Genomic DNA, 24,823 nt, shown 5'->3' with positions numbered 1-24,823 from the left:
CTGCCATAGGCCAGCAAAGCTTCTTTATTAACCATGGTGATAAAATGTATTCACAGCGTTCAGAGGGGCATCCCACAGCAATGTCTCGTCTGGAAGATAAAGCTGTATTCCTGTCTCCCATCTTTTATCTTCCCCATCTGCTCCCAAGCCAATATAGTCAAATGTTCCCAGGAGAAATCTGTAAATACCAACTCCAGATAGTCCCTCTGCTAAATGGTTTATTCTGGGGTGGTATCTGATTGGCGGCAGCAGGCAGCCCTGCGGTAAACAATTGCCATTTTTAATCTTTACAAGTGTATGATACAGTATCTACATTGTGCCCTTCAGAAAGCCTGTTCAAGGTCATCTGTGAAACTGGGTTTGCCTTGGAACCCCTGTGCCCTACTGCATGCCTCCCCTCCCTTCCTGTCCTTCGTTGGCACAGTGGTTGACGCAATAAATATTTATATATATTTTATAGATATCATGAGAAATAGAAGCCAAAAGCTCTAAAAGATAGAATATCACCCCTGAATAATTCAGCAGTAATGATACAATAATATTGTACGTGTGATATTTAAAGCCCTCAGCAGAGGTACACTGACTGGAAATGACTTTGTTTGCAGGAACCAAGTGGCTCGCTTTGAGCTTGAGAGCTGGGGACTGCAGTTTGGAAACCAGATGTCCCTGACTGGCCGAGTAGTTCCTTCTGAGAAGATACTGCTGCACGACCACACAGTGAGCTGTCGTTTCTTTTCATTTGGAAGGGTTTGTTTGAAAATGTGGACGATGGCTCACTTAGCAGGGTAATGGGGCTTGTCTTCCTGTCTTTGTCCTAAGATTTTGAGTTTCTTTTGATTTTCTCTTTGGTATCAGTTTAGTTGCAAGGATTTAGCAGCATCCAATGGGCATGACTCAGGTTTTTTTTTTGTTTTAAATTTGGGGTTTCTTTTCTTTTTTTCCTCTTCTCTTCTCTTCTCTTCTCTCTCTCTCTCTGTCTCTCTCTGTGTGTGTCTCTGTCTGTCTGTCTGTCTGTCTGTCTGTCTCTCTCTCTTTGATTTTTCAAGACAGGGTTTCTTAGTATCTATGGAGCCAGTCCTGAACTCGTAGGCCAGGTCAGCCTTGAACTCACAGACGTCTACTACCTCTGCCCCCTGCTTCCTGAGTTTCTGGGATAATAGGTGTGCACCACCACCGCCTGGCTATTTGGGTATTTTTATAGCTGCTATTTCAAACCATTGCAAATCACACATGGCTGTCTATGTCTCTCTTATGAACATAAAACAAGCATGTGTGATCACCCAAGTATATCTAACTGAGAGGGGGTGACTTTAACAGCTGACATTGTCCAATTTCACATAGAAGGCCAGCGATTCATACGGACCTGAGCCCTGGACACAGTGCTTGGGTAGAAGTGGACTGAGACATGAACAAAGAAATCACACTTCATCTGAGCTTTGGTTGAAGAAATGAAAGGGGCGTCAAAATGTAGAGGCCACTTGAATACAGATGGCTGTTATCAGCTTCCTGACCCATGCTTTTTCTGAAACCAGACCCTAAGGCTCAAGTGCACTAATGGTGTGTGGGCCCTTTGTCCTGGACTGTGGTCTCTACAGAGCAACAGTAGCAGTGAGGTCAGCAAGCAGGGCTCCCTGCACACGGGAATGAGCGTGGTTCCCAGTGTAAGCACATAGAGGGATCAGCCTTCCCTACTGTTTGTGTGTTAAGTCTCCTGTCACTCGGTCCCAGCCATACACCTGATGCAGATGGCCGTGACTGGAGCTCAATGCTTGGCTAAGACAAAGCATTCTAAACTTGTCCTCTCTGCCACCTGACTCTCAGCACTTCTCTCTGCTGTCAGTCTTCAGGTTGTAAAAACTGAGAAACATCACGTTGCTTCTGCAAAAACTGTTGACCTTGGTCCTGGGTGATGGTTCAGTGGACCTGAGTTCAGATCCCCAGAAGCCATGGAGAGCTAGGTGTAGCAGTTACACCTGTATCCTCCCCAGAGGGATGAAGTGGCACGGGATCCCTGGGACTTTGAACACACACAAACATGCACACAAATACATGTATGAAACCACTATCGGCTTCCTCTTTGCTCTGCTGTGTAGCTGTTCCTCACTAAAATAGTCTCCCCTGCCTGTGAGCCTAATCTCTCAGAGCATGGTGAACCTTAGAGCGTCCGTAGTCATTCTTTTGAATGCTCTAAGCAAGAAGTCCAAAGAGGACAGGCTGCAAGTCTAATGTCCCTGAGAAAGGACAAACAGGTGGAAGGGAACGCCGAGATCTCTTTTTCAGTCAGACACCAGCAGTATGTCTCATTCCCAGTGACCTACACAGGACTCATCAGACCTTGCCTGACTCCCGATGCCTCTGCATCCAGGAAACTCGTGTCCTGTGAGAGGCATAGTGTCTCACCCGTAGCTTTTAGCTGTTCTTGTGACAAGCGTTTTTAAATGGCTCTCGGTTTTCCTCAGTGTCACCCCGCGTCTGCTGCTGATTGGTCCAAGGATATGCGCTCCTGCAGAGTTTTGAGTTCTGAGCCTTTGAACAGATGGTTGGTCATATGCTGCAGCAGGGCTGAGAACCTGATCGACGGCCTCCTGAGCTGCTTGAGGAGAGTTGGCAGTCCCATGGGGTTTAACGTGAGCTACCCCAAAATGTGAGAATACGGTGAATTTTTTTGTGTATATTAATTTGGTTTGAAAGTTGAAAATAATGCCTGGCATATCTATAAACAATTCATTTTAAACAAGGTAGTAATGGTGCACGCCTTTAATCCCAGCACTCGGGAGGCAGAGGCAGGTAGATCTCTGAGTTCAAGGCCAGCCTGGTCTACAAAGTGAGTTCCAGGCCAGCCAGGGCTGTTACACAGAGAACCTCTGTCTCAATAAAAATAAAAGAGCATTCATTTCAGTAATGTTTATTTTTTAAAAATTGACTGTATAAAATGATGGGTATGGCTGTGTAAGGCAGAGGTGGGGTCAGAAAGTGGTTCTGAGTTATCCAATGGGAGCGCTAGGAAATGAACTTCGGTCGTCTGAAAGAAAATACTTGCTCTTGTGGGCTATCTTTCCAGGCCATCATTGATGTTTCTGTTTGGGGAGAGGGGAGCAATATTTCTTAAAATGTCAAAAGTAGTCACAAGAAGATAGACTTTATATTTATTTAATTGCTTTATAAAGCTAAAATTTAGGGGCTGAAGATGGTTCCACAGTTGAGAGCATTGGGCCCAGGTTCAATTCCCAGCACTCAAGTGGCAGCTCCCAAGTGTAGGTAACTCAAGTTCTAGAGGATTTGATGGCTTTTTCTTGGCTCTTAAGGTACCCAGCACACATGTGGTACACAGACATGCATGCAGACAAAACACTCATATACAGAAAACAAAAATACTTAAATCTTTAAGAACCCTAAAATATATTTTACTGTCTTTGTAAAAGTTTGTTTTATGGGCAAGTCTCATTCCCTCAGAATCTTTCACTGTCAGTTGGGTCTATATTCTGAATAGTCCATGTGGTGTCTTCTCTGCTTTAACCCTTCAGGTCAGTTGTTTATAAAACTTAACAGTAAACATGATATTAAAAAGGAAGTGTAGCCAGGCGGTGGTGGTGCACGCCTTTAATCCCAGCACTTGGGAGGCAGAGGCAGGTGGATCTCTATGAGTTCGAGGCTAACCTGGGCTACAAGAGCCAGTTCCAGGACAGGCTCCAAAGCTACATAGAAACCCTGACTCAACAAACAAACAAATAAACAAAACAACAAACAAAAAAGAAAGCGTTGCACTTCTTGGCTGACTTGGTAGAAGTTAGGCTTCAAAAAGTTATGGTAAGATGCATGTTAGGAAAGCTTTCTGACAAACGAAAAACCAAGGTTATCCTGTGGCGTGTTAACTCCCGTGCACTAGATCCTCAGTTGGCTGCCAGAAAGGAAGAAGAAAGGGACTTAGACTTACATATGTACAGACACAGTCAAGCTCAAAAAACTACATATCGTTTAGCCATGAAATTGGCCTTGATGTAGAGCCAGGCTCACGCTTATCGTCTTGTGGGAAGTTACTCCGCAAACACTAACAATTACGTCAGCAGCATATGTAGCATCCAAAGCCACAGCTCTTCCCAAAGTCTCCTTCTACACCACATTAGAATTTTCCTCTTCTCACCGAATCTGCTGACAAATCATCAGATTCGGGTTTCCCCTTCTCTGGTGTCTCCAAGCTGGGAGTTAACACAGCAGGAGAGAAGTCGCGGTCACAGTCAGCCAACCCGGGCTGCTCGGGCAGTCTGTGGGGCACACAGGTCCAGCGAGCAAGCCTGTGCCCGTATGACTTTGGACTTTTCTTATAAGGAAGACTTTATTTTATTTCACTTTTCCTCATCTGTGAAGTATCCATTTGCCTGCTAGAGTCACATGCCTGGCCCCTTTCATCTAAAATGTCTGTCTGGTGCTGACACCTGTGTCTGAGCTGGGGTGTGAGAGTCTGCATTGGGAAAGTTCAAACCACTGACTTGCTGAAGCAGGGCTTGCAGTCCTTCAGGTGGCTGTTAGGAGAGGGCAGGAATCCTGCCATATGCTGGGCCTCCTGCACTGAGACCACTGAGCATCGAGATTCTTCCTCTCTCCCCCTCCCCACCGCCTGTGGGGAGCAGATAATTTTATTTCATGTCCAGAGACTAGACTGGCCGATGTAGGGACCGTTCCTGTAACCTCTGGCCCCGATACAATTATGTAATTGGGAATACTTGCTGACTGACAGGCTGTCCCTAGGGAAGGGCAAACATGGCCGCCACCACCTCTTTTGGGATTTGTGTGGATTAGTCGAAAACCTTAGCCATTAATTGATTCCTGAGGCATTTTGGGAATTTCAGTCCTGCTTCAGTCATTTTAAGTTATGGGTTTGAAATGTCAGAAGTTCATGTTTAACCCATTTTTTGAATAGCAGAACTATTAACTAAGGGGATTCTGTACAATTGAGAAAATTTCTACTTATACCAATTTTAATATGCTAACCGAATGGTCATTGAGTATTTTGACATATTATGTTCTGGAGAAACTAGATTGGCGAGGTTTTCGTTTTTCTCTAGGGTATTTTCTTTTCATAAAGTGGCTGGTCTGTTAAAGAGCCCATCAGTATTTTTTTCTAACACCCCATGATTGCATGTCACTAAGGGACAATTAATCTTTCCGTGTAGCATAAAAGTAGACGAAAGACCGGCAGCGTTCCTCCGAGCCATCCAGCTCCACGTTGACCCTGATGTGCAGCTGGTGAGTGTGGCCTGTGCTCTGGGCTTTAGATGCACAATGTTTATACTTTCTTATGTCTGAAGTCTTAAAAAAAGTTCTGAACATACTGTCTGTCTTAGTCAGGGTTACTATTGTTGTGTTGAAACAAAGCATTCTGGGAGGAGAGGGCTTGTCTGGCTTATGCTTCCATATCATAGTTCATCACTGAAGAAGTCAGAACAGGAGCTCAAGCAGGGCAGGGACCTGGAGGCCAAAGCTGATGCTTGCCTGATTGTGTGTGTGTGTGTGTACTCGTGTATGTGATGTGCGTGCATGCCCTTGTGTATGTGCCTACTCACTTGTGTGTGCATGGGTTCTTATTTGCCTGCATGTGTGTTTGCCAGTGTATGTGTGCCTCTACTCCTTCTTTGCATGCATGTAAAGTCTGCTGACTTTGCAGACTGGGGCCTAAGGATGATTTTATCACACTCCAGGAAAGTTAAGATTGGCCTCCCTGTTAGTAGAAAGCTTTCTATTTACAATAAAATTTGTAGTTTATTCATCTCTCAGGCCTGGGCCCCCACAGCTGAGCCATGAAATTGCCTGCATAACTGTTCAGTTTCCCTGCAGACTGCTGTGGTTATCTCTGTCTGCTACACACACACACACACACACACACACTTCAATGGATAGTATATTAAATGAAGATAATTCTCACTCTAAGAACATTAAATTCAATGAATGTAAAACTGTGCAGAAAAGTGCAAACCTTTCTTTGCACAAAAATTTATGATTTTTCCCAGAACCCAGAGTTCCTGGCATTTCCTGTCGTTTTTTTTTTTTTTTTTTTTTTTTTTTTTTTTTTTTTTTTTTTGTAACCTTTTGAGTGTCTGTTACAGGATGCCCTTTACTCTTGACTGTTCTTGATACAAATGTCCTAAAAACAAGAACCACAGGGTGGCCAGCTAACCTTTGGAGAAAGAGCATGCAAGAAAGGGGTCTGAGGAGACTATTGAGTTCAGGAGAGGATGAGGAGGAAGCATGGCTGTATCCACAGCTTGAATGCCGTGTAGTTAGCTGCCTTTGCCAGAGTGAAAACTGGCCAAGTGAAATGGCATTTCAAGTGGTACAGATTCACTTATCAATGGCTCCATGCCAACTTAAGGGATCCACAGCCATGTTTGCTTTTGCTTCTTGGGCACATAGGGCACACGGTATCTAGAGAATTCATGCTTTTGTCCTGACTCTCCTGCCAGACCTGTTCAGAGACAGAGAATGTTTAAACAGCTTCCAGGATGTTTGCAGAACCTCCACTTACATGTTGCCCATAAGCTGTTCAGAAGTGTAAGCGGCTGGGTTTGATCTGGTGTCCTTTTGCTTTTAGGTGATGTGCATTCTGCCTTCTAATCAGAAGAACTACTATGACTCCATTAAAAAATACCTGAGCTCTGACTGCCCGATCCCAAGCCAGTGTGTGCTCTCCCGGACCCTGACTAAGCAAGGAATGATGATGAGTGTGGCCACCAAGATTGCCTTGCAGATGACCTGCAAACTTGGTGGCGAGCTGTGGGCCGTGGAGATTCCGGTGAGGACAGGCACAGTTTCCTTTTTCATGGCCAGTCCTTTCCAGATCCTATTAGCGATAGTATCCTGTGATCCCAGTGTCTCAGTTACCCGTTGATAGCTTGGGGGCAGAGGGCTAGTTCTCAGATCTCCTGAAGATGCCCAGTTTCCTTAGAGAATTTAGTGCTGTGGTATGTGCAGGCAGCCAACATACTTTTGGTTGGATCCAAATTGCTTCTGGCTGTTAATACAATGGGCATGTAAACCTGTGATCCCCTGTGGTCCACTCTTTCTGATGTGTGTGGTTGAGCTCCCCCTGGGATAGGCATTGCACAAGCCTTGGCAGAGCAGTTCCAAAAGGGGATGAGGCACACCCCTCCTCTCAAGGAGCTTCAGTTTAGCTGCCGACTAACTTCATGGGAGAGACTCTCAGGTGTCACAGACCTGGGGGAGGATTAGTTTGGGTTCTCCTGGCTGCCATTTTAAGTCCTGTCCCATAGTCTCTACTTTGACATGTGTTCAGCGGAGTGTGCCTTCTCAGAGAGAACATAGCCTGCTCTCTGGATGTGTGTCTAGTACAGTGTGCCTTTTCAGAGTGGCCTTGTACCCGGAGAAAACACAGCCTGCTCTCTGAACTGCCCACACTGTGGTGGATACTTACCAGATGCCTCATGAGTGAGCAAATGGGAAGTAGCAATGCTGCCTGTCCCTCGTACCTCCTCAGCCGTCGCAAATGTGGTCATAGCTAAGCGAGGAGCCTCAGCCAGCAGTTGGGAAAACAGGAGTGGGGTTCATCTTCAGATCTTCCTGAATAGGTAGAGAATGGAGGAACTGTCACCTTCCTTGCCCCCCTCTGCCCCTCACCCACTCCCAGAAGGCAGATGGCCAATTAGGCCCTTCAGCGAAGTATCTATCATGATGTTCCTCCATCTTTCTTTCTTTGGTGTCAGGTTTAATTAACTGTCCCATCTGGAGCTTGGTTTCTTGGGCGTACAACTTAATGTGAATAATGTGCTAACTGGAGAGATTGTTTAAATGCTCATGCCATTAAATCACGACTGCCTTCATTTAACAGTTGAAGTCCCTGATGGTAGTGGGTGTTGATATCTGCAGAGATGCTCTCAATAAGGATGTGGCAGTTGTCGGGTTTGTAGCCAGCATTAACTCCAGGATCACCAGGTACCATAAGCTCCTCCTGACCCTCTGAGTCCCTTTGGGACTGCTTATGTGAATATGTGTTTAGGGATGACAGCTTGGGGCTGGATAACCTCTCAGTGGCTTACCCTGGAGAAATACAATTACCTTCATCTAGGAACAGACCATGAAATTCTCCAATATTTATGTGTATATATGTGTATGTGTATATGTGTGTATATATATGCTAAAATTATTGTTAGAATGTGCTTTGAAGTTTAAAGTAGCACATATTAATAGCATAGGCCAGTGGTTCTCAGCCTGTGGGTTGCAACCCCAAGAAACCGTTACACAGGAGTCGCATATCAGATATCTACATTACAATTAATAATAGTAGCAAAATTACAGTTATGAAGTAGTATAATTTTATGGTTGGGGTCACTACAACATAAGGAACTGTATTGAAGGGCCTCAGCATTAGGAAGGTTGAGAACCATTGGTATAGATATTTAATTATATTTTTAATATACTTTATCAGTTCACCCCATGATTGTTCTGTTACATTTTAAAATATTTTATTAATTTATGCATGTATATGGAAACACAAATGCCATGGTGTGTGGGGGTCAGAAGACAACTGTAGGAGAAGACAGTAGTTGGTTCTCTCCTTGTGCCATCTGGGGCCTGGGATTGAACTCAGGTCGTCAGGCTTGGTGTTGAGTGCCTTTACCTTCTGAGCCACCTCACCTGCTCCTCCACCAGATTTTTAATACATTTTGACGAACTTATGACATACATACCAGTCTTTATCATTTACTCCTATTTTAAATGCAGATAGTTAAATTAATGAATTACACGGCACTAGTAGAGTAAAATGGAGCCTCGGTTTAAAGCCATTCTGCACGTTCGCTGGGGTGAGTTATTGTTTGTACTCCAGCCACATCTCTGGATCCTGAATGCTGGGAAGCCTTGTGCCTGTTGTTCTGAGTGTGGGTGAGGAGCGCTCGTGCACTCTATAAAACACCTTAGAATTGAAAACAGACTGCTTTCAGTTCTGCCTGGTCTGCTTTTCACTCTGCAGCTGAGGCCCAATGGTCTAGTTACGTACAAGCCCCGTAGTTACCCATAAGATGGCGAGAGTGACTGACTAGTTCGTAAGGTTTCTGTGGGGCTCTGTCACATTAGAGCATCAGCATTGCAACCTGAAGTGCATGCTTCTGTACATGCAGTTCTCTTCCTTGTCAGCACTTGGACATGCTCCATGTGTGGGTCATGCAAAAGGCTGTTAAAGGCGGGACAAAGGTAGAAAAGCCTAGAACAGGCTTCTGGCTCTTGTTACATTGTAGTCCTAGAATTACTTCAGGATTTTTAATTAAATAATATATTTTGAGGCCGTAGCAGCTGCTTGCAAAGTCTTTGTTTCCTGGTCTCAGTTTGATTTACTCCATTAAATTAGTGGTAGGTGTGGAGCTGCACTTGTAAGATACAGGAAGAGTACATACTTTGCTTGCACGGACACAACCCATTGCAGGTGGTGTGTGATTCCTGTAAGAGCGTCAGTCATTTCTCACGCGGATCTGAGAGAGCACCGGCTCTGCCATCTTGATGTCACTCGAGATTGAGACGCATTTGTAATTGTGTTACCTTAATTACAGATAGGGAACTGGGACAATGATGGCAAAACGTATTAATCACTTCCTGTTGGTGTGAGGAGTCTGAGAACAGCTCTTAGAGGAGGAAAACCCGATTCTGCTTGTGCAGAGGTGTCAGGCAGTCTCCCGGCCCCATCCTCTGGGTCTGAGATGAGGTTGAACATCTGGGTCTACGCTCAGCACAGCTGCTCACCTCAGGGCAGCAGGAAGCAGAGACAGCAAGATGCATTAGAGATTGGGTCGAGAGAGACAGACGTACCCTTCAGAGGTGTGTCCTCAGTGACCTGCATCCAGCAAAGCCTCCTTCCTCAGAGCACACTTACCTGTTGGTTCAGCTTGGTTCTGTGGGTCAATCCGATGCCATACCCTCTGGTAGAGTCACTTCTCCCTAGTGCCACAAGCTGAAGAGCAGGCCTCCAGCACTCAAGCCTTTTGAGGGGACCCTTCATATCCACGTCCTGACACACTAAGTCTTGACTTTCATTTCCCATGTACCTCTAATTAACCACTGTCAAAATCACCCGCTGACTTGTTGAGATGGTAATTCTGAAGAGTCATCGCTAGGACTGGGTTCAAGCTTGAGGAATCTCTAAATATTTTTGAGCAGACGATGCGCTAAATTAGCACACAGTTTGCCGTGCAGGTGTGAGCCTGTGTCTGCACTGCCTGCCTCCAGACCGTTGTTGTCTTTAGGAGGTGCTAAGGACTGCCCTTTAAACTCTCCTGCCGCAGGTGGAGAAGTTCAGGTTTGGATTTGTCAACAGGTAGCTGTTGGAGTGAGTTCCTGGTCAGGGTTTGAATGCAGATGGCAGCACTGAAGGATGGCTGTAGGCTAGGAAGAGGACCATTTAGTATGGTTGTAGTAGACAGCATGCAGAGATGGGAGCCTAGTGTTTGCGGCCGGCGTCTGTCTATGACTTCACGGGTGTGTTGTAGCGGGGTCTGGACGTTATGTTTCACGTTTGCATTTTGTTTATTTCAGGTGGTTTTCCCGATGTGTTCTCCAGAGAAGGGCAGCCGACATTGCAGATTGCTTAAAAGTCTGCATGACTGGTATCTGATGGGGTGGGCTCTGGGGACACCCCAAATCCACAGACTGCTGGCAGCAAATGCCCGGACCTTCAGCTCTCACCCAGTTGGAGACCCCACATCTGTGTGCTGACAGATAGTGTAGTGTTTGTGTTGCTGTGTGTGCTGAGCACAGCACCCCAAGCCAAGAGCGTGTGGTTACGCAGGTGACCCTAGCCAACAGTTTGAGGCTGAGTGAGGCCTGTACTGGAAAAATGAGGGTAGGAGGCAACATTAATTCTGCACAGGAAAACCAGCCTTTCGCCCTGAGGATAGATGTGCTCGAAGAAGTGTGGTATACTGGAGGAAGACAGGGAAGACAGGAAGTGAGGGGCTGTGTCCTCTTCCAGCCCCAGCCACTTTGGCCTTTACCATTGAGCAATATGTGTATATGTGTCTCTGCTTTGTTCTCATCTATGGTTTTCAGTCTCGAAACCTGAGGGGTTGGGATGTCTTTTAAGTGAACTTGATGATCCTTGTTGGGCTTGCTCTTGGAAGTGTGATTATCTTCTGTCAAACCAAACCCCTTTCCTAGGCAGTAAAGGCTCCTGAAACAGATTATGCCCTCTACACACAAAAAGGAATTACCGCATCCTATGACTTTCTCCTCATTTAGAAACTTGGCCCATGTTTAGCCGTTCCACCGAGAGCCTCTCTCGTGAGGAGTTGCCATCTGGTGCCTACTCCGCAGCAGGTTATGGTTAGAGTGGGTGGAGATGGTTCAGACTCCGTCCCATCTGTGAGACTTGGATCGGGAGTCGGCGTGAAGAGCGGCTTTGAGAGAATTCCGGAGTCACTTCCTTGTGTTTTCATATTTATTCTCATTAGGGAAGAAGACGATACCAACAAATCCAGCTTGTCTCGAGCAGATTCAAAGACTTAAAGTTGAATTAGTGTTAATTTGGTTTTAGGCATTTGTCCACTGCGTGAATTAAATTTTGTTTTCTCACTTCAGTATTCAAATTTGGCTAAAGAAATATGTTAAATTTAAGAGTGTATTATGCCACAGAAACCCTTGTGATTGCTCAGATAGCAGAGATAAAGGAATAGTCTTGTTAGCCATTTTTATGTTATTGCAGATACAACCCAAAACTAAGTCTTCTCATTTTACCGTGGTCTGAAAAAGCAAAGTTACTTAAACGTGATGTTATTTTTGGTAGCCCTGACAGATGACTCTCTTCTCATTAACACTCTCCAGGAGCTCTCAACAAGTGGTACAAGCACAACCATGATTTGCCTTCGCGGATAATCGTGTACCGAGATGGCGTAGGGAACGGGCAGCTGAAGGCGGTGCTGGAATATGAAATCCCGCAGCTGCTGAGCAGTGTGGCTGAGTGTGGCTCAGGTGCCAGGTATTCTGTTCCCTCTCTCTAACACTCACGATGTGTACGGCCACGATCCAGGTATTCTGTTCCCCGTCTCTCTCTGCCCCTGACAACATGTCCGGCCATGATCCAGGTATTCTGTTCCCTCTCTGACACTCACAACGTGTATGGCCATGATGCTGAACGAGTGCTTTGTCAATATGACTTACTTTTTAGGCAGTGAAGTTTTGTTGTGTTTCTGTGCCGTACCTACATGGATGGGTTTTTCTGAGACTGGAGTGTAGTCTAATACTAATATCCCGGTGCTGTAAGTTTTTGGGGGGCTTGAGTCAGGCACCGTGAGGTAAGCAGCTGCAGAGTGTTTCCAAGAGTATCAGGGGGTCAGGGTATCAAAGATGCTGTGTATGTATTAATCCTCCACTGGGGACGGGGAGCTGTGATTTAAAATTTGAGTCTGAAATTAACACAGAGACAGAGGTTCTGATGCAACCACCAGTACCCAGATAAGTCATGAACAGGGGCGAGGGAAGTCTCTGCAGGCAGAAGCCGGACTGTCTTGATCATGAGCTGCCCTGGTCATTTTTTACTGCTAGATCTCGTGTTGTCGTGAGCAGTTTTCTTCAGTGTTTTTTGTGGGAGGGAGGATGCAAGGAAAATCCTAGAATGGGAAAGAGCCAGGACAATGCTCTCAAACTGGGTCTTAAAATTCTTAGGGATTGTCTTATTCCCAGGCAATCTGGGTATGGACACACTCCCATCATGGTTAGCCAAAGCCCCATGGTCGCCAGCCACAGAGGAATGGCCGAGGCTCGGGCTGTTCCTGGTACAGCGGTGGGAAAGCCAGACAGCATACTGACAATGCCACCCACAGCTACAGCCAAACTGACAGTTTCTTTTTTGTTACCAATCCAGATAGACCCTAACTGAGAATAATTGTATGTCTGTCTAGAGAATGAGGATTCGTCGGTGACTTTTATTTTGTTTTGTGGTGTTTTTAGAATGAATTTCCTTTTGTTTCTCTTACAAACTGACCAGAAAGACCCAGAACTGTTTGGCTGGGTCTCAGTGCCCTTATTTCCACCTTTTCGGTTGTAGCAGCAGCACCAACAGCATCAGCAGCAGCAGCGGCGGCGGCAGCAGCAGCGGCGGCGGCAGCAGCAGACTCTCAGTGGTTGTGGTGAGGAAGAGATGCCTGCTGCGGTTCTTCTCCGAGACAGACCGCACCGTGAAGAACCCCCCGCTTGGCACTGTTGTGGACTCGGAAGCAACACGCACTGAGTGGCAAGTGTCACTGGGAAACTGTGTGTGTGTGTATCTGTACGTGGGTGTCTGAGTGTGTGCACAGGTGTGCACGCTCGTGTGGAGGCCAGAGTTTGATAGCAGATGTCTTGGATTGCACCCCACCTTCTTGGTTGAGACAGGGTCTCTCACTGCATCTGGAGATGAGGGGTTGGCTGGGCCGTCCCTCCTTCCTCAGTGCTGAGACTGACGACAGGCATACAGCCACATCTGACTTTGTGTAGACATATGTGCTACAGGACCCAGCTCAGGGTGTCAGGCTTGCACACACAGCAAGTGCTTGGCTCTCTAATGAACCTCCCGCCCCCAGACTGACATTGTTTCAGTTTGACCCTGCTTTGTGACCCCTTTCCACTCCCCCGTTTCTCTGCAGGTATGACTTCTACTTGGTCAGCCAGACTACTAACCGGGGGACTGTTAGTCCCACTTACTATAACGTCATCTATGACGACAATGGCTTGAAGCCTGACCACATGCAGAGACTGACCTTCAAACTATGCCATCTCTACTACAACTGGCAGGTGAGTAACAGCTGTTCACTGAAGTGAGGGTGATGCTAAAGATTAGGGCCTGGGACTTGCCATGTCCTTTCCCTCCCTCCTGCTCCCTACTCCTGACTTCACAGGGAGGAGTGGACACAGGAGTCCTTAAATTCAGGGTTGGAGGAGCCCACTCAGTCAAGGAAGTAGAACCGCAGGAGGCATCTCAACAGCCCCAGGTTTGGTCCCCACAGGACTTTAATCCCACTCACTACCCCAGGCAAGACTGGGGATAGCAGTTTTGTCAGTTCGTGCTACACACGAGAGACGTGAAGCCAGCATGACTGTCCCTGGTGAGGTTAAAAGTCATGGTCTGCCTGTATGCCTATGCATTAGGCCCAGGCTTGCTCTGAGCCCCTCTAGAACACGAGATCACAGAAAGCTTAGGTGGGCACGTGTATCTCCCGGCTCCCACTACTGAGGCAAACCCCCGCCCCCCACCAACCCATCTTGCCAGCAAGCTGAAGTTTCCAGTGGGCGGGGCTGCCTTCTGTTGGCTAAGTTTATTATCATTTATCTCGGACACACTCTATTGGGTAAGTAACCAGTAGGTGAAAAGGAGACTAATTAAAAAAAAAATCACTTTGAAGGACAAACAGGTTTATCTCTACAATGCTGTCACTTCCTTTCCTCCCCAGGGCTTAATCAGTGTCCCTGCACCCTGCCAGTACGCACACAAGCTGACCTTCCTGGTGGCACAAAGCATTCATAAGGAACCAAGTTTGGAATTAGCCAATAATCTCTTCTACCTGTAAGCACTGGGCCAATAGCAGGGCTCGATGGAGACGTGGGGGAGGGGGGGAAGTTTCTGTGTTTTGTACAAATCTGCCTAAAGCTCAGGGCTCTTGCTGCCTAAAGAGGGTTGAACCTAATTTTAAGTAATGGGTTTCTTATGGCTTTTTTCCATCCATCTATGTCCTTGAACTTTGTCCTTGTTTACTGTCTTGTTGCTTTTTTTTTTTTCCGGATGCTTAAGTGAATTCTCACTACTGTGGCATTTAGAATTTATCACCACAGTTAACTAAATTTTAAAACAATGTTTGCTTGGTCTTTTGATGGTAGCTAAGGGACTTCTAACTTCCTGGGGTTCTCAGAGTTTTCTAAATATTGTGGCGTAGTCTGTAGAGTGGTTTAAATAAAGACGATATGAGCATCATGTCTGCGTTTGGTGTTACTGGGAAGTTGAGAGACTTGAACCTGGAGTTAAAGTAGCTGTGCCATGGACACGCCCACTGGACCCTCTGTCAATGAATTTTCTGCCTCTGAAACAGGACCCAGCGCTTGGTCTGTGACAGGATCTCATTGGCCCAGCAGCAGTTCCCTGTGTTGGAGCCCAGCCTGACTTCCCACTCAGGGAAGGCAGAAGCCCCAGGAGAGGACCTGACCAGGTGCAGCTGCATCCACCTGCACACCAGGGCTCTTGTGCTGTGGCCTCCCTGTCACTAAGAAGCCCATAGTGGATGACTTTGTACCTTTGCTCCAGAACCACCCCTGCCAGCCACAAAAGGTGGCATCTCTGTTTGCAGATCACCAGTTTTTCCTCCCTGACCACTGACATATAAACAGGCCTTTCTCTCATATGTCCTAAAACAGAAACCATCTTCCTCTGCAGCTACTACCCATCCCTTTCCTCTCTGCCTCCCAAGTGCTGGGGTTAAAGGGGTGCACCACGGCTACCCAGCTGAGTCCTCCCTGCTCACCAGCACTTTGCCCCTGGTGGAGTCCTTCCTGCTGACAAGCACTCCTCCTCTGCTGGAGTGCTACCTGCTCACCAGCACTCCTCCTCTGCTGGAGTCCTCCCTGATCACCAGCACTCCTCCTCTGCTGGAGTCCTCCCTGCTCACCAGCACTCCTCTGCTGGAGTGCTACCTGCTCACCAGCACTCCTCCTCTGCTGGAGTCCTCCCTGCTCACCAGCACTCCTCCTCTGCTGGAGTCCTCCCTGCTCACCAGCACTCCTCTGCTGGAGTCCTCCCTGCTCACCAGCACTCCTCTGCTGGAGTCCTCCCTGCTCACCAGCACTCCTCCTTGCTGGAGTCCTTCCTGCTCACCAGCACTCCTCTGCTGTAGTGCTCCCTGCTCACCAGCACTCTGCTGCAGTGCTCCCTGCTCACCAGCACTCTTTCCCTGCTGGAGTCCTCCCTGCTCACCAACACTCCTCTGCTGGAGTGCTCCCTGCTCACCAGCACTCCTCCCCTGCTGGAGTCCTCCCTGCTCACCAGCACTTCTCTGCTGGAGTGCTCCCTGCTCACCAGCACTCCTCTGCTGGAGTCCTCCCTGCTCACCAGCACTCCTCTGCTGGAGTCCTCCCTGCTCACCAGCACTCCTCCTTGCTGGAGTCCTTCCTGCTCACCAGCACTCCTCTGCTGGAGTCCTCCCTGCTCACCAGCACTCTTTCCCTGCTGGAGTCCTCCCTGCTCACCAGCACTCCTCCTTGCTGGAGTCCTCCCTGCTCACCATCACTCCTCCTCTGCTGGAGTCCTCCCTGCTCATCAGCATTCCTTCCCTGCTGGAGTCCTCCCTGCTCACCAGCACTCCTCCTTGCAGGAGTCCTCCCCCTACCAGCCCTGATTACTGTCTATAGGGGAATGCCCCAGCAATGAGAGTGTTGATGGAAACAGGAAGAAGGCTGCAGTGGGGTGTGGTGGGGGAGAGAGTCAGATCTTGAGGCTTTAGAAGCCAGGCGCCTGAGGGACACCAGGAGCAGTCTTGTCACATTGCACTGAAGACATTTTTGTTGCTCTGTCTCCTCTCCACCTTCCTGCTTCTCTCCCTGCTCACCAGCACTCCTCCTGTCTTGAGACAGTCTTGTCATGTAGTCCGGGCTGGCCTGAAACTTGCAGCAGGACCCCTGCCTCAGCCTCCTCAGGTGTGCACTAGCACGCGTGGCCAAAAACATCCTGCCTGTGGGGAGCTCTGTTGTGACCAGCGGCAAGCTTGACATTCACATTTAATACTATGGCTGTGTGATGAAGCTGTAACAACCACTTAGCGGCTGATGAAGTTAAGGATTAGTTATAAGGTTCAGCAGAGTTGAGGAGATGAGCAGGTATATGGGACCTGTCCTCTTGCTTGTCTCAGGACACCTGGGGGAGGATCACAAAACTCTCCCGCCGTAGTGAAACCTGTAAAATGGAAGAGCGCCCTCCCCCACCCCAGACTACACAGAGGGAGTACCTTGTGTGGGGAGGTGTCACCTACAGGGGCTCAGCATCATCCGCCTCCTTCCTTCAGACTTTAACAGATGTCTTAGTTTGCTGTTGCTGTGATAAACACCACCAGCAAAAGCAACTTGGGGGAAGGAAGAACTCATGAGGTCCCCCATCACAGTCCATCACTGAGGGAAATCAAGGCAGGAATTGAACGGAACAGAGGCAGAAAACACGAAGGAATGTTGCTTGTTGGCCTGTTCTCCTGGCTTGCTCAGCTTGCTTTTTTCATGCAACCCAGGACCACCTACCTAGGGGCATCACGGCATTGTGGCTTGTCACTCTCAATCATTAATCAAGTAAATGCCCCCCATAGACATGCCCACGGGCCAATCGGATGAGTTGATTCCTTAATTGAGGTTTCTGATTCCCAGGTGATTCTAGTTAGTGTCAAGTTGACAAAAATGAGCAAGCAAAAGTGATCTAGAGCCCCCCCCCCCCCCCCCCGCCACATCAGATACATTTCTTGAATTAATCTGCCTGCAGCACTTTGAATCACCAATGCTGGTGTCTATAGCCATTGCCATGGGCGCCTTTTTGCTTGCATCCACCAGAGGGCGCACGCACACTGCCCTTTGAGCCAAGTCTTCCATTGCTGTGTTGAGAGGTCAGGCCACATGGGATTAAGAAATCCTCCTTTGAATTCAGATTCCAACAGGCCAGGGGATATGTAGGCTTCTCTTCTGGGGGCTCTCTTACCCTGTTTGCCTACACCATGAGAAGCAGACTGCACTATGGGAGACAAAAACCACAGGAACAGCTTTTTGATGTTCCTTCAGTGTTGTTGGGGTTGAACCCAGGGTCTCAAATGTGTTATCTAAACATTCTATCACTTAGCTACATGCTTCCTACTCCAAACACACGCGCGCGCGCGCACACACACACACACACACGCACACACACACACAGATTTCACAGATGAAGCCTGGGTGTCTAAATAATACCAGGTTTGATATTTAAAAATACCACGTTTCCGTATGCTGCCAGGGTTAATGACAGTTGGTCTACAAAATTAAGCTCCGCTCGGGCTCTCCTGCTATTTGACTGCCTCCTGTCGCCTACATTAGTTAGCTTCTCATTAAGGCTACCAGATATAAAGAGAGAGGACACGTGTGTCCAGCCCTGAGTTTGAGTCCTAGAACTACCACTTAGTAGCTCTGCGACCTAACCATCGTGAGCCTCAGGAGATCTTGTAAAACTTCCTACACCCGTTTCGTAGTTATTATAAGGATGATAAATGTGAAATCCAATGTAGCCGGCTTTACTAAAGAGGACCACATTATCAGCTCAGATGAGAGGACAGGGAACAACAGTTTGGTCAACAGATTTGTATGTGAGGCACTGTGCTAGACTTAGAATCTTATGATTCTCCTTAAAGCATCACATTCTTTCCTAGATATTCCTTAGTTCCTTTTCTCATTGCTGTGACCAAATTCTTAACAATAAGCAACTTAAGGAAAAAAGGTTTTCTTTTGGCTCAGAGTTTGAAGGAGCCGCAGGTGGCTCAGAAGCAGAGACCAAACAGGAAGGCCCGCCTCTTCAGCGACGCACTTCCTCCAGCTAGGCCCCGCCTCCGGAAGGTTCCACTACCCTGTGGCTCCACCAGCTGGGACTGAGAGATGGAGCCGCTGGTGGAGGGCAGTTCACGTTCAAACCCTAACAAGGCGTACTCAACTTGCTGTTTCAGGCCACTGACATCTGTTTCTCTTGGTGTCTGCTGTTTGGGAGATCTGAGCTGACCCAATTCTCTTCATGAAGCCAACCTTTTTTTTTTTTTTTTAATAAAAATTACATTTAGTCTCAAAATGTCTACCAATCAAAACATGAAATCTAAAAGAAACTGTGGACTGTGGGACTTCATAACCTTTTCAGTGCCGGGTTTTAATTTAGCAATTACCCATGGGAAAATTTTCTCATAAGCCTTCCAAGTAGGCTCCAAGATCTCAAACACTAAGTGCCAACTGCTCTTGGGGCTTGTTGTCAAATTCAGGGTTTCAGTGCTCACGTTAACCTGAGCTTGGCACTTTGGCCCAGTGCCCACTGACCAAGAATAACCCAGCAGCTGCTCCTGGAAGGATGCAGGGAAGACTCGTTTCCAGTGAAGACAGGATAAGGAGATAAATAAAACAGAAAATAAAGAGCCTTCCAGTGGACTGTGTATTGAAATGTGTTTTTTGTTTTGTGTAACCATTAATTTTAAATTGTAAAAATTATAGATGTACATGCTAAAATACATGGAAAATACAAAAAAGTAGAAAAAAATCACCAGCCAGAGGTAAACTTGGTCAACACTTGGGTTTGCTTCAATTGAGCTACTTAGCTGACCCACACAGGCAGTTTTGTTTTCCACATAAGGTTACAGTCTGTATATTTTTCTATTTGAATATACATTTTCTGTAGGCATGTTTTAGTGACTAATAGTTCACTGTGTGGCTGTAAGAAACACCTGTCCCTGTTTTCATCGTATTGTACACTGTTCCCTGCTGTGAAAACGCAGTGTGCAAGTGTTCTCCCCATGTGTTTTGGGGCAGTTTCCTGAGGGTAGGAAAAATTGCCGAATCAAATGTTCTAACACTTAAAGAAGTTAATCTTTGTTATTAACTTTATTTTATGTGGGTTGTTTTACATGCGTGTGTATGTATGTGTGTGTGCCAGGTGTGTACAATGCCCAGGAGGCCAGGAGAAGGCACTGGACTCTGGATCTCCTGGACCTGGACTTACAGAGAGTTGTGAGCCACTATGTGGGTGCTGGGAATTGAACCCAGATCCTCTGCAAGAGCAGCCAGTGTTCTCAATACCGAGCCGTCTCTCTAGCTCCAAAAATTTCTAATACATTAAAAGCTGCTAATATACATTGCCAATTTCTCCCCCAAATGTCTCTGGATTGTACCCTCAGGGTGGCACTGTAGGAAAACTAACCCATCCCACCGAACCAAAGAGGGCTCCTTTTGCTGATGGCGGCGTTACTTTCATGCTTGTATTTGTATTTATCAGATTAGGAAGTAAAAATAAATTGAAAATGTTTATATGTCATTTATGTTTTTGTTTTTCTTAAGAGTCCCCTTCTATGAAGCCTTTATGAAGACCATAACTCTTTGTTTCAATCTACTATGTGCTTTCCAGTGTTAGGATGCTTTTTAAACGGCACACACTCAAATTTCTATATTCAGATGATCACAAATCCCGTTAAGTCTATGAAAACTAGAACTTGAAAGCAGGGTAAATAGGGAAAAACCAAGCTTGAGCCACCCCTGGCAGTGCCATGCAGAGACAGTGTCAGTCACTACCACACACACCACAGAGAACTCAGAGAGGGGTGTGAGCAGGAACACATGCAGAGAGACATGCCCAGAAGTGGCCGTGTGTGCTCACTGGGAAAGAAAACACAGCCTTGGCTTTGTCTCTTCCTTGTCACTGTGATCAGACACCATGACCAGGACAGCTTAGTAAGAACGGTTTTAATTGGCTTACCATTTCAGAGGTTAGAGTTCATGATGGCAGGGTGAAGGCATCTCGATCCACAAATAGGAAGGAGAAAGAAGAGGGGGGGCTAACTGGGAATGGCTCAGAGCCTGCACCAGTGACATACCTACTCCTACAGCACCATGCCTCCTAATCCTTCCTATTTCCCCAACTGGAAACCAAGCAGTTAAGCACACCAACCTCCGAGGGCCTTCTCAACCTAGCAGAGGCCCCTCATGCACCTAGCGCATTATCCTCAGACTGCATAGTACCAAGTGTGGAGGAAATTGTCAACACTTCAGGACAGAAACAGACAGGCAGCACCTACAGAGAAGCAGCCACACTCTGTGTGGTGAAGGGGGAAAGTAAGACGAGATCTCTAAAGCCTAAAGAGAAATGGCTAACGCAGCTAGCGGGTATTCTGGGAGAAGCTAATTCGTCTTTCAAGAATGAGCAATTTAAGACTTCAAGTATAATAAAGGCCCAGTGCGTGGCTGTAGAAAGGTCTTCTAGAGCGTGTCCTTCTGCAAGATAGATGATAAGCCCTCTGGAGAAACAAGCTGAGCAAAGGGGTTGGTGTGGCTCTGTAAAGCCAAACTGTATCGGCTATAAACCAATGGTTAGCTGTCAATGCGGGCAACATTAAAGCACATTTGGAGGGAAGTCTGGTCTTGTTATGAAGGAGGCCAGAAATAGTAATGCTATCCTTGATTAGAAGATGAAAGCTTTAACTGTGTGTGATTATCTTTAAATCGATTTTAATGTGTGTAGGTGTTTTCCTGCATATCCATCTGTGCGTTCCCATGCATACCTGTCACCCGAGGAAGCCAGAAGAGGGTACTGGATGGTGTGAGCAGCCCTATGGTGCAGGTGATTGAACCCATGTCCCCAGCAAGAGCAGCCAGCACCCTCAACTTCTGATATATCCCCAGGGCCCTGTGATCATCTTTTAAAGGAGACTTTGGAGCTGAACTTAGTGGGAGGGAAAAGGAGAGAAGGAAGCATTATTACATCCTTACATGGTGAGACCTCCCCTCAGCAGCTAGCCCTGGTGGGCAAACTAGGGTCACAGCAGAGAAACCACCCTATTGGCTGTTCGTTTATGACCCTGATCAGTGTCTGTCTGCAATTGGCTGAAGTACAGAAGTCTGTAATTGGCTAAAACTCTGCTTTTACAAAAACACAGATTGTGGTTCATTGTATAGGAACCCAAAGAATGGAGACAGATTTGGGCTAATGCTCGGCTTGTTTCAGTTAGCAGGTTACAGCCTATGTAGTTGGGGCCAGAAACAGAGTAAAGGAGAAAGGAAAATGAACATAAATACAAAATACCATGTAAGGTAGGAAAAGACACTGAAGGACACCATTAAGGTGGCATTATAAAAGATAAATAAAAGTTATTTATCTACATAACTGAGCTGTATATTGCCTCTAGGAAGCACATTTAACTGGAAAATAGAAAGTGTCTAAGATGAAAGATGTCTACTGCTCTTGCAGAGAACCTGGATTTGGTTTTCAGCACCCGCATGGTACCACATGGTTACAACTGTCTGTAACTCCAATTCCAGGGGATTTGATGCCTCCTTCTGGCCTCTGCTGGCTTCTACACTTATGTGGCACACACAAACTCATATAAGCATTCACTCATACACAGAAAAATAAATCTGAAAATAAGGAAACACATACTTTGTATTAGTACCTGAAATAAATGCATGATAGGTATATCAATATCAAAGTAAAACAAAAACTAAAAAAGTAAGGATATCATATATTTCTAAAAATCTACAGTCAAGATGTAACAGTCATGAGCAAGCACACACATATGACAGTGACCTGATGTAAACATGAGCAAGCACACACATATGACAGTGACCTGATGTAAACATGAGCAAGCACACACATATACAGTGACCTGATGTAAACATGAGCAAGCACACACATATGACAGTGACCTGATGTAAACATGAGCAAGCACACACATATGACAGTGACCTGATGTAAACATGAGCAAGCACACGTGCACGACAGTGACCTGATGTAAACATGAGCAAGCACACACATATACAGTGACCTGATGTAAACATGAGCAAGCACACACATATACAGTGACCTGATGTAAACATGAGCAAGCACACACATATACAGTGACCTCATGTAAACATGAGCAAGCACACACATATGACATTGACCTGATGTAAACATGAGCAAGCACACACATATACAGTGACCTGATGTAAACATGAGCAAGCACACACATATACAGTGACCTGATGTAAACATGAGCAAGCACACATGCACGACAGTGACCTGATGTAAACATGAGCAAGCACACACATATGACATTGACCTGATGTAAACATGAGCAAGCACACATGCACGACAGTGACCTGATGTAAACATGAGCAAGCACACACATATACAGTGACCTGATGTAAACATGAGCAAGCACACACATATGACATTGACCTGATGTAAACATGAGCAAGCACACACATATACAGTGACCTGATGTAAACATGAGCAAGCACACACATATACAGTGACCTGATGTGTAAACATGAGCAAGCACACACATATGACATTGACCTGATGTAAACATGAGCAAGCACACACATATGACATTGACCTGATGTGTAAACATGAGCAAGCACATGTGCACGACAGTGACTTGAATGTCAACATGACTGCAACCTGAAATGTAAATATAAGAAACAGTGTTACATAACAATCTTATGTTCCCTTACTTCATTGCAAAGCAAGGAGACCTTAACAGGAATTTCTTAAACACTGATAAAAAAGACAGACGTTTTGAGCAAAATGGTACATATCCCAGTACTAAAAAGCAGAGGCAGGAGAATCAAGAGTTCAAGGTCATCATGGACCAGAGGGAGACCTTGTACCAAAAATAACAAAAACAAAGAAACAAAACACCAAACAGAAAACGAATTCTATGTAGATGTAATAACAAGAATAATTATTGAAATTCTCTCTTTCTTTCTTGTGTGTGTGTTGGGAGGGCGCCAGCACTGTGTCTGTGGAGGTTGGAAGACAACTTGTGGGAGCAGGTTCTCTCCCTCCTCCCTGGGTCCTGGGGATTGAACTCAGGCTTAGCAGCCAGTGCTTTAGACACTGAGCTCTCACTGCTCCCACAGAGATAATGTTTAAAGAAGTTGTGAGATGTGATTTAATGAGAGGCGCAAAGTCAATCTCCACTATTTACAAATAACTGATATTGTAAGACGTTCGTGCAGACAGCCATAGGCCGCATGTGCCTTAAAAAACATTAGACTGGGAATTTCTTAAAAATTAAAAAAGGTACTACGTACCGGAAGGTTTGTAATATACAGTGAACTTGATATTTCCAGGGAGTTTGTGGCCTTAGATGTGCATACTAAAAAGTAAAACTGAACATTAAGTACCTCAGCTGTTTTCTTATGGCGGTACTGGAAACAGCTTGGGGAGTCTAGACCACTGGACCAGTGCGGCCCTTAACCTAAGCGTTTAATGGGAAAGGGGGGAACCACTATGAAAACTTAAGAAAAAATTAGAGACTAAAGATAAAGTCACGCTGCTGAAAAGAATCAGATTTTAAAATCCAGCAGGAGCAGGAAATGAAGTCCTATCCTTTTGTTTACTTTCCGCCGTGGAAACTTCCAAACAACACGGTGCAGCGAACAACACGGTGCAGCATAGCGCGGAGCCCTGCAGACTCAGCTCGGGGCATTCGTTTTAGTCCATTTGGCTCCCAGTCATTCTCTCAACCTCCAACGCTTTACCACTTAGACTGGGGGAGGACTGGGCTAGGAGAACAAGGTTTTAGCAAAACTCATAGATTTAAAAAGCAGGCTTGGGGCAGGCAAGATGGCTCAGCAGGGGAAGGTGCTTGCCACACAAGCCTGAAGACCTAGTTCTGATCCCCAGAACACACCTAAAGTTGAAAGGAGAGGACCAACTCCAGAGCTGTCCCCTGACTTCCACGTGTGTGCTACCCCCAGTCCTCACTCACAAGTACACAACATAAGAGTAACGTAGATAAATAAGCAAAAGGAGGCACAAAAAAAATGAAAAATTTGTGTCAAAAAGTGAAACTCTGAAATTTGAAACATTGTTAAATAATTTTTAAGAATATATGAATTAGCAAAGTTGTAGCATCTGGGCAGTGGTGGCACATGCCTTTAATCCTAGCACTCGGGAGGCAGAGGCAGGTGAATCTCTGTGAGTTTGAGGACAGCCTGGTCTACAAGAGCTAGTTCCAGGACAGCCAGGGCTATTCCACAGAAAAACCCTGTCTAGATTTACCACTACCCCCCGCCCCATCAAAAAAGCAAGTTTTTGGCAGAACAAAGAGTAGGAAAAGGCAGCGTGAGTTCT

At 46.3% G+C, this 24,823-nt stretch overlaps 1 protein-coding gene across 2 annotated transcripts in view; it reads left to right on the top strand.

Moving 5' to 3' along the window:
- The window catches only part of Piwil4 (piwi like RNA-mediated gene silencing 4), a 34,907-nt gene extending 20,370 nt beyond the window's left edge, over positions 1–14,537 (top strand). For both annotated transcript variants that reach the window (XM_041657786.1, XM_041657787.1), the window contains 10 exons: positions 606–717; positions 2,460–2,644; positions 5,172–5,244; positions 6,587–6,787; positions 7,841–7,944; positions 10,534–10,604; positions 11,818–11,976; positions 13,102–13,225; positions 13,617–13,764; positions 14,421–14,537. In XM_041657786.1, the coding sequence (XP_041513720.1) occupies positions 606–717; positions 2,460–2,644; positions 5,172–5,244; positions 6,587–6,787; positions 7,841–7,944; positions 10,534–10,604; positions 11,818–11,976; positions 13,102–13,225; positions 13,617–13,764; positions 14,421–14,537 (1,294 nt within the window). The remainder of the gene's footprint in view (positions 1–605; positions 718–2,459; positions 2,645–5,171; positions 5,245–6,586; positions 6,788–7,840; positions 7,945–10,533; positions 10,605–11,817; positions 11,977–13,101; positions 13,226–13,616; positions 13,765–14,420) is intronic.
- The last annotated feature ends 10,286 nt before the right edge of the window (positions 14,538–24,823 follow it).

Source organism: Microtus oregoni, unplaced genomic scaffold, assembly GCF_018167655.1.
Source record: "Microtus oregoni isolate MIOR12 unplaced genomic scaffold, Mior012 000008F_ref0000371, whole genome shotgun sequence".
NCBI classification, from domain to species: Eukaryota; Metazoa; Chordata; class Mammalia; order Rodentia; family Cricetidae; genus Microtus; species Microtus oregoni.
The sequence above is the reverse complement of the archived record's forward strand: the minus strand, read 5'-3'. Positions and strand labels throughout refer to the sequence as shown.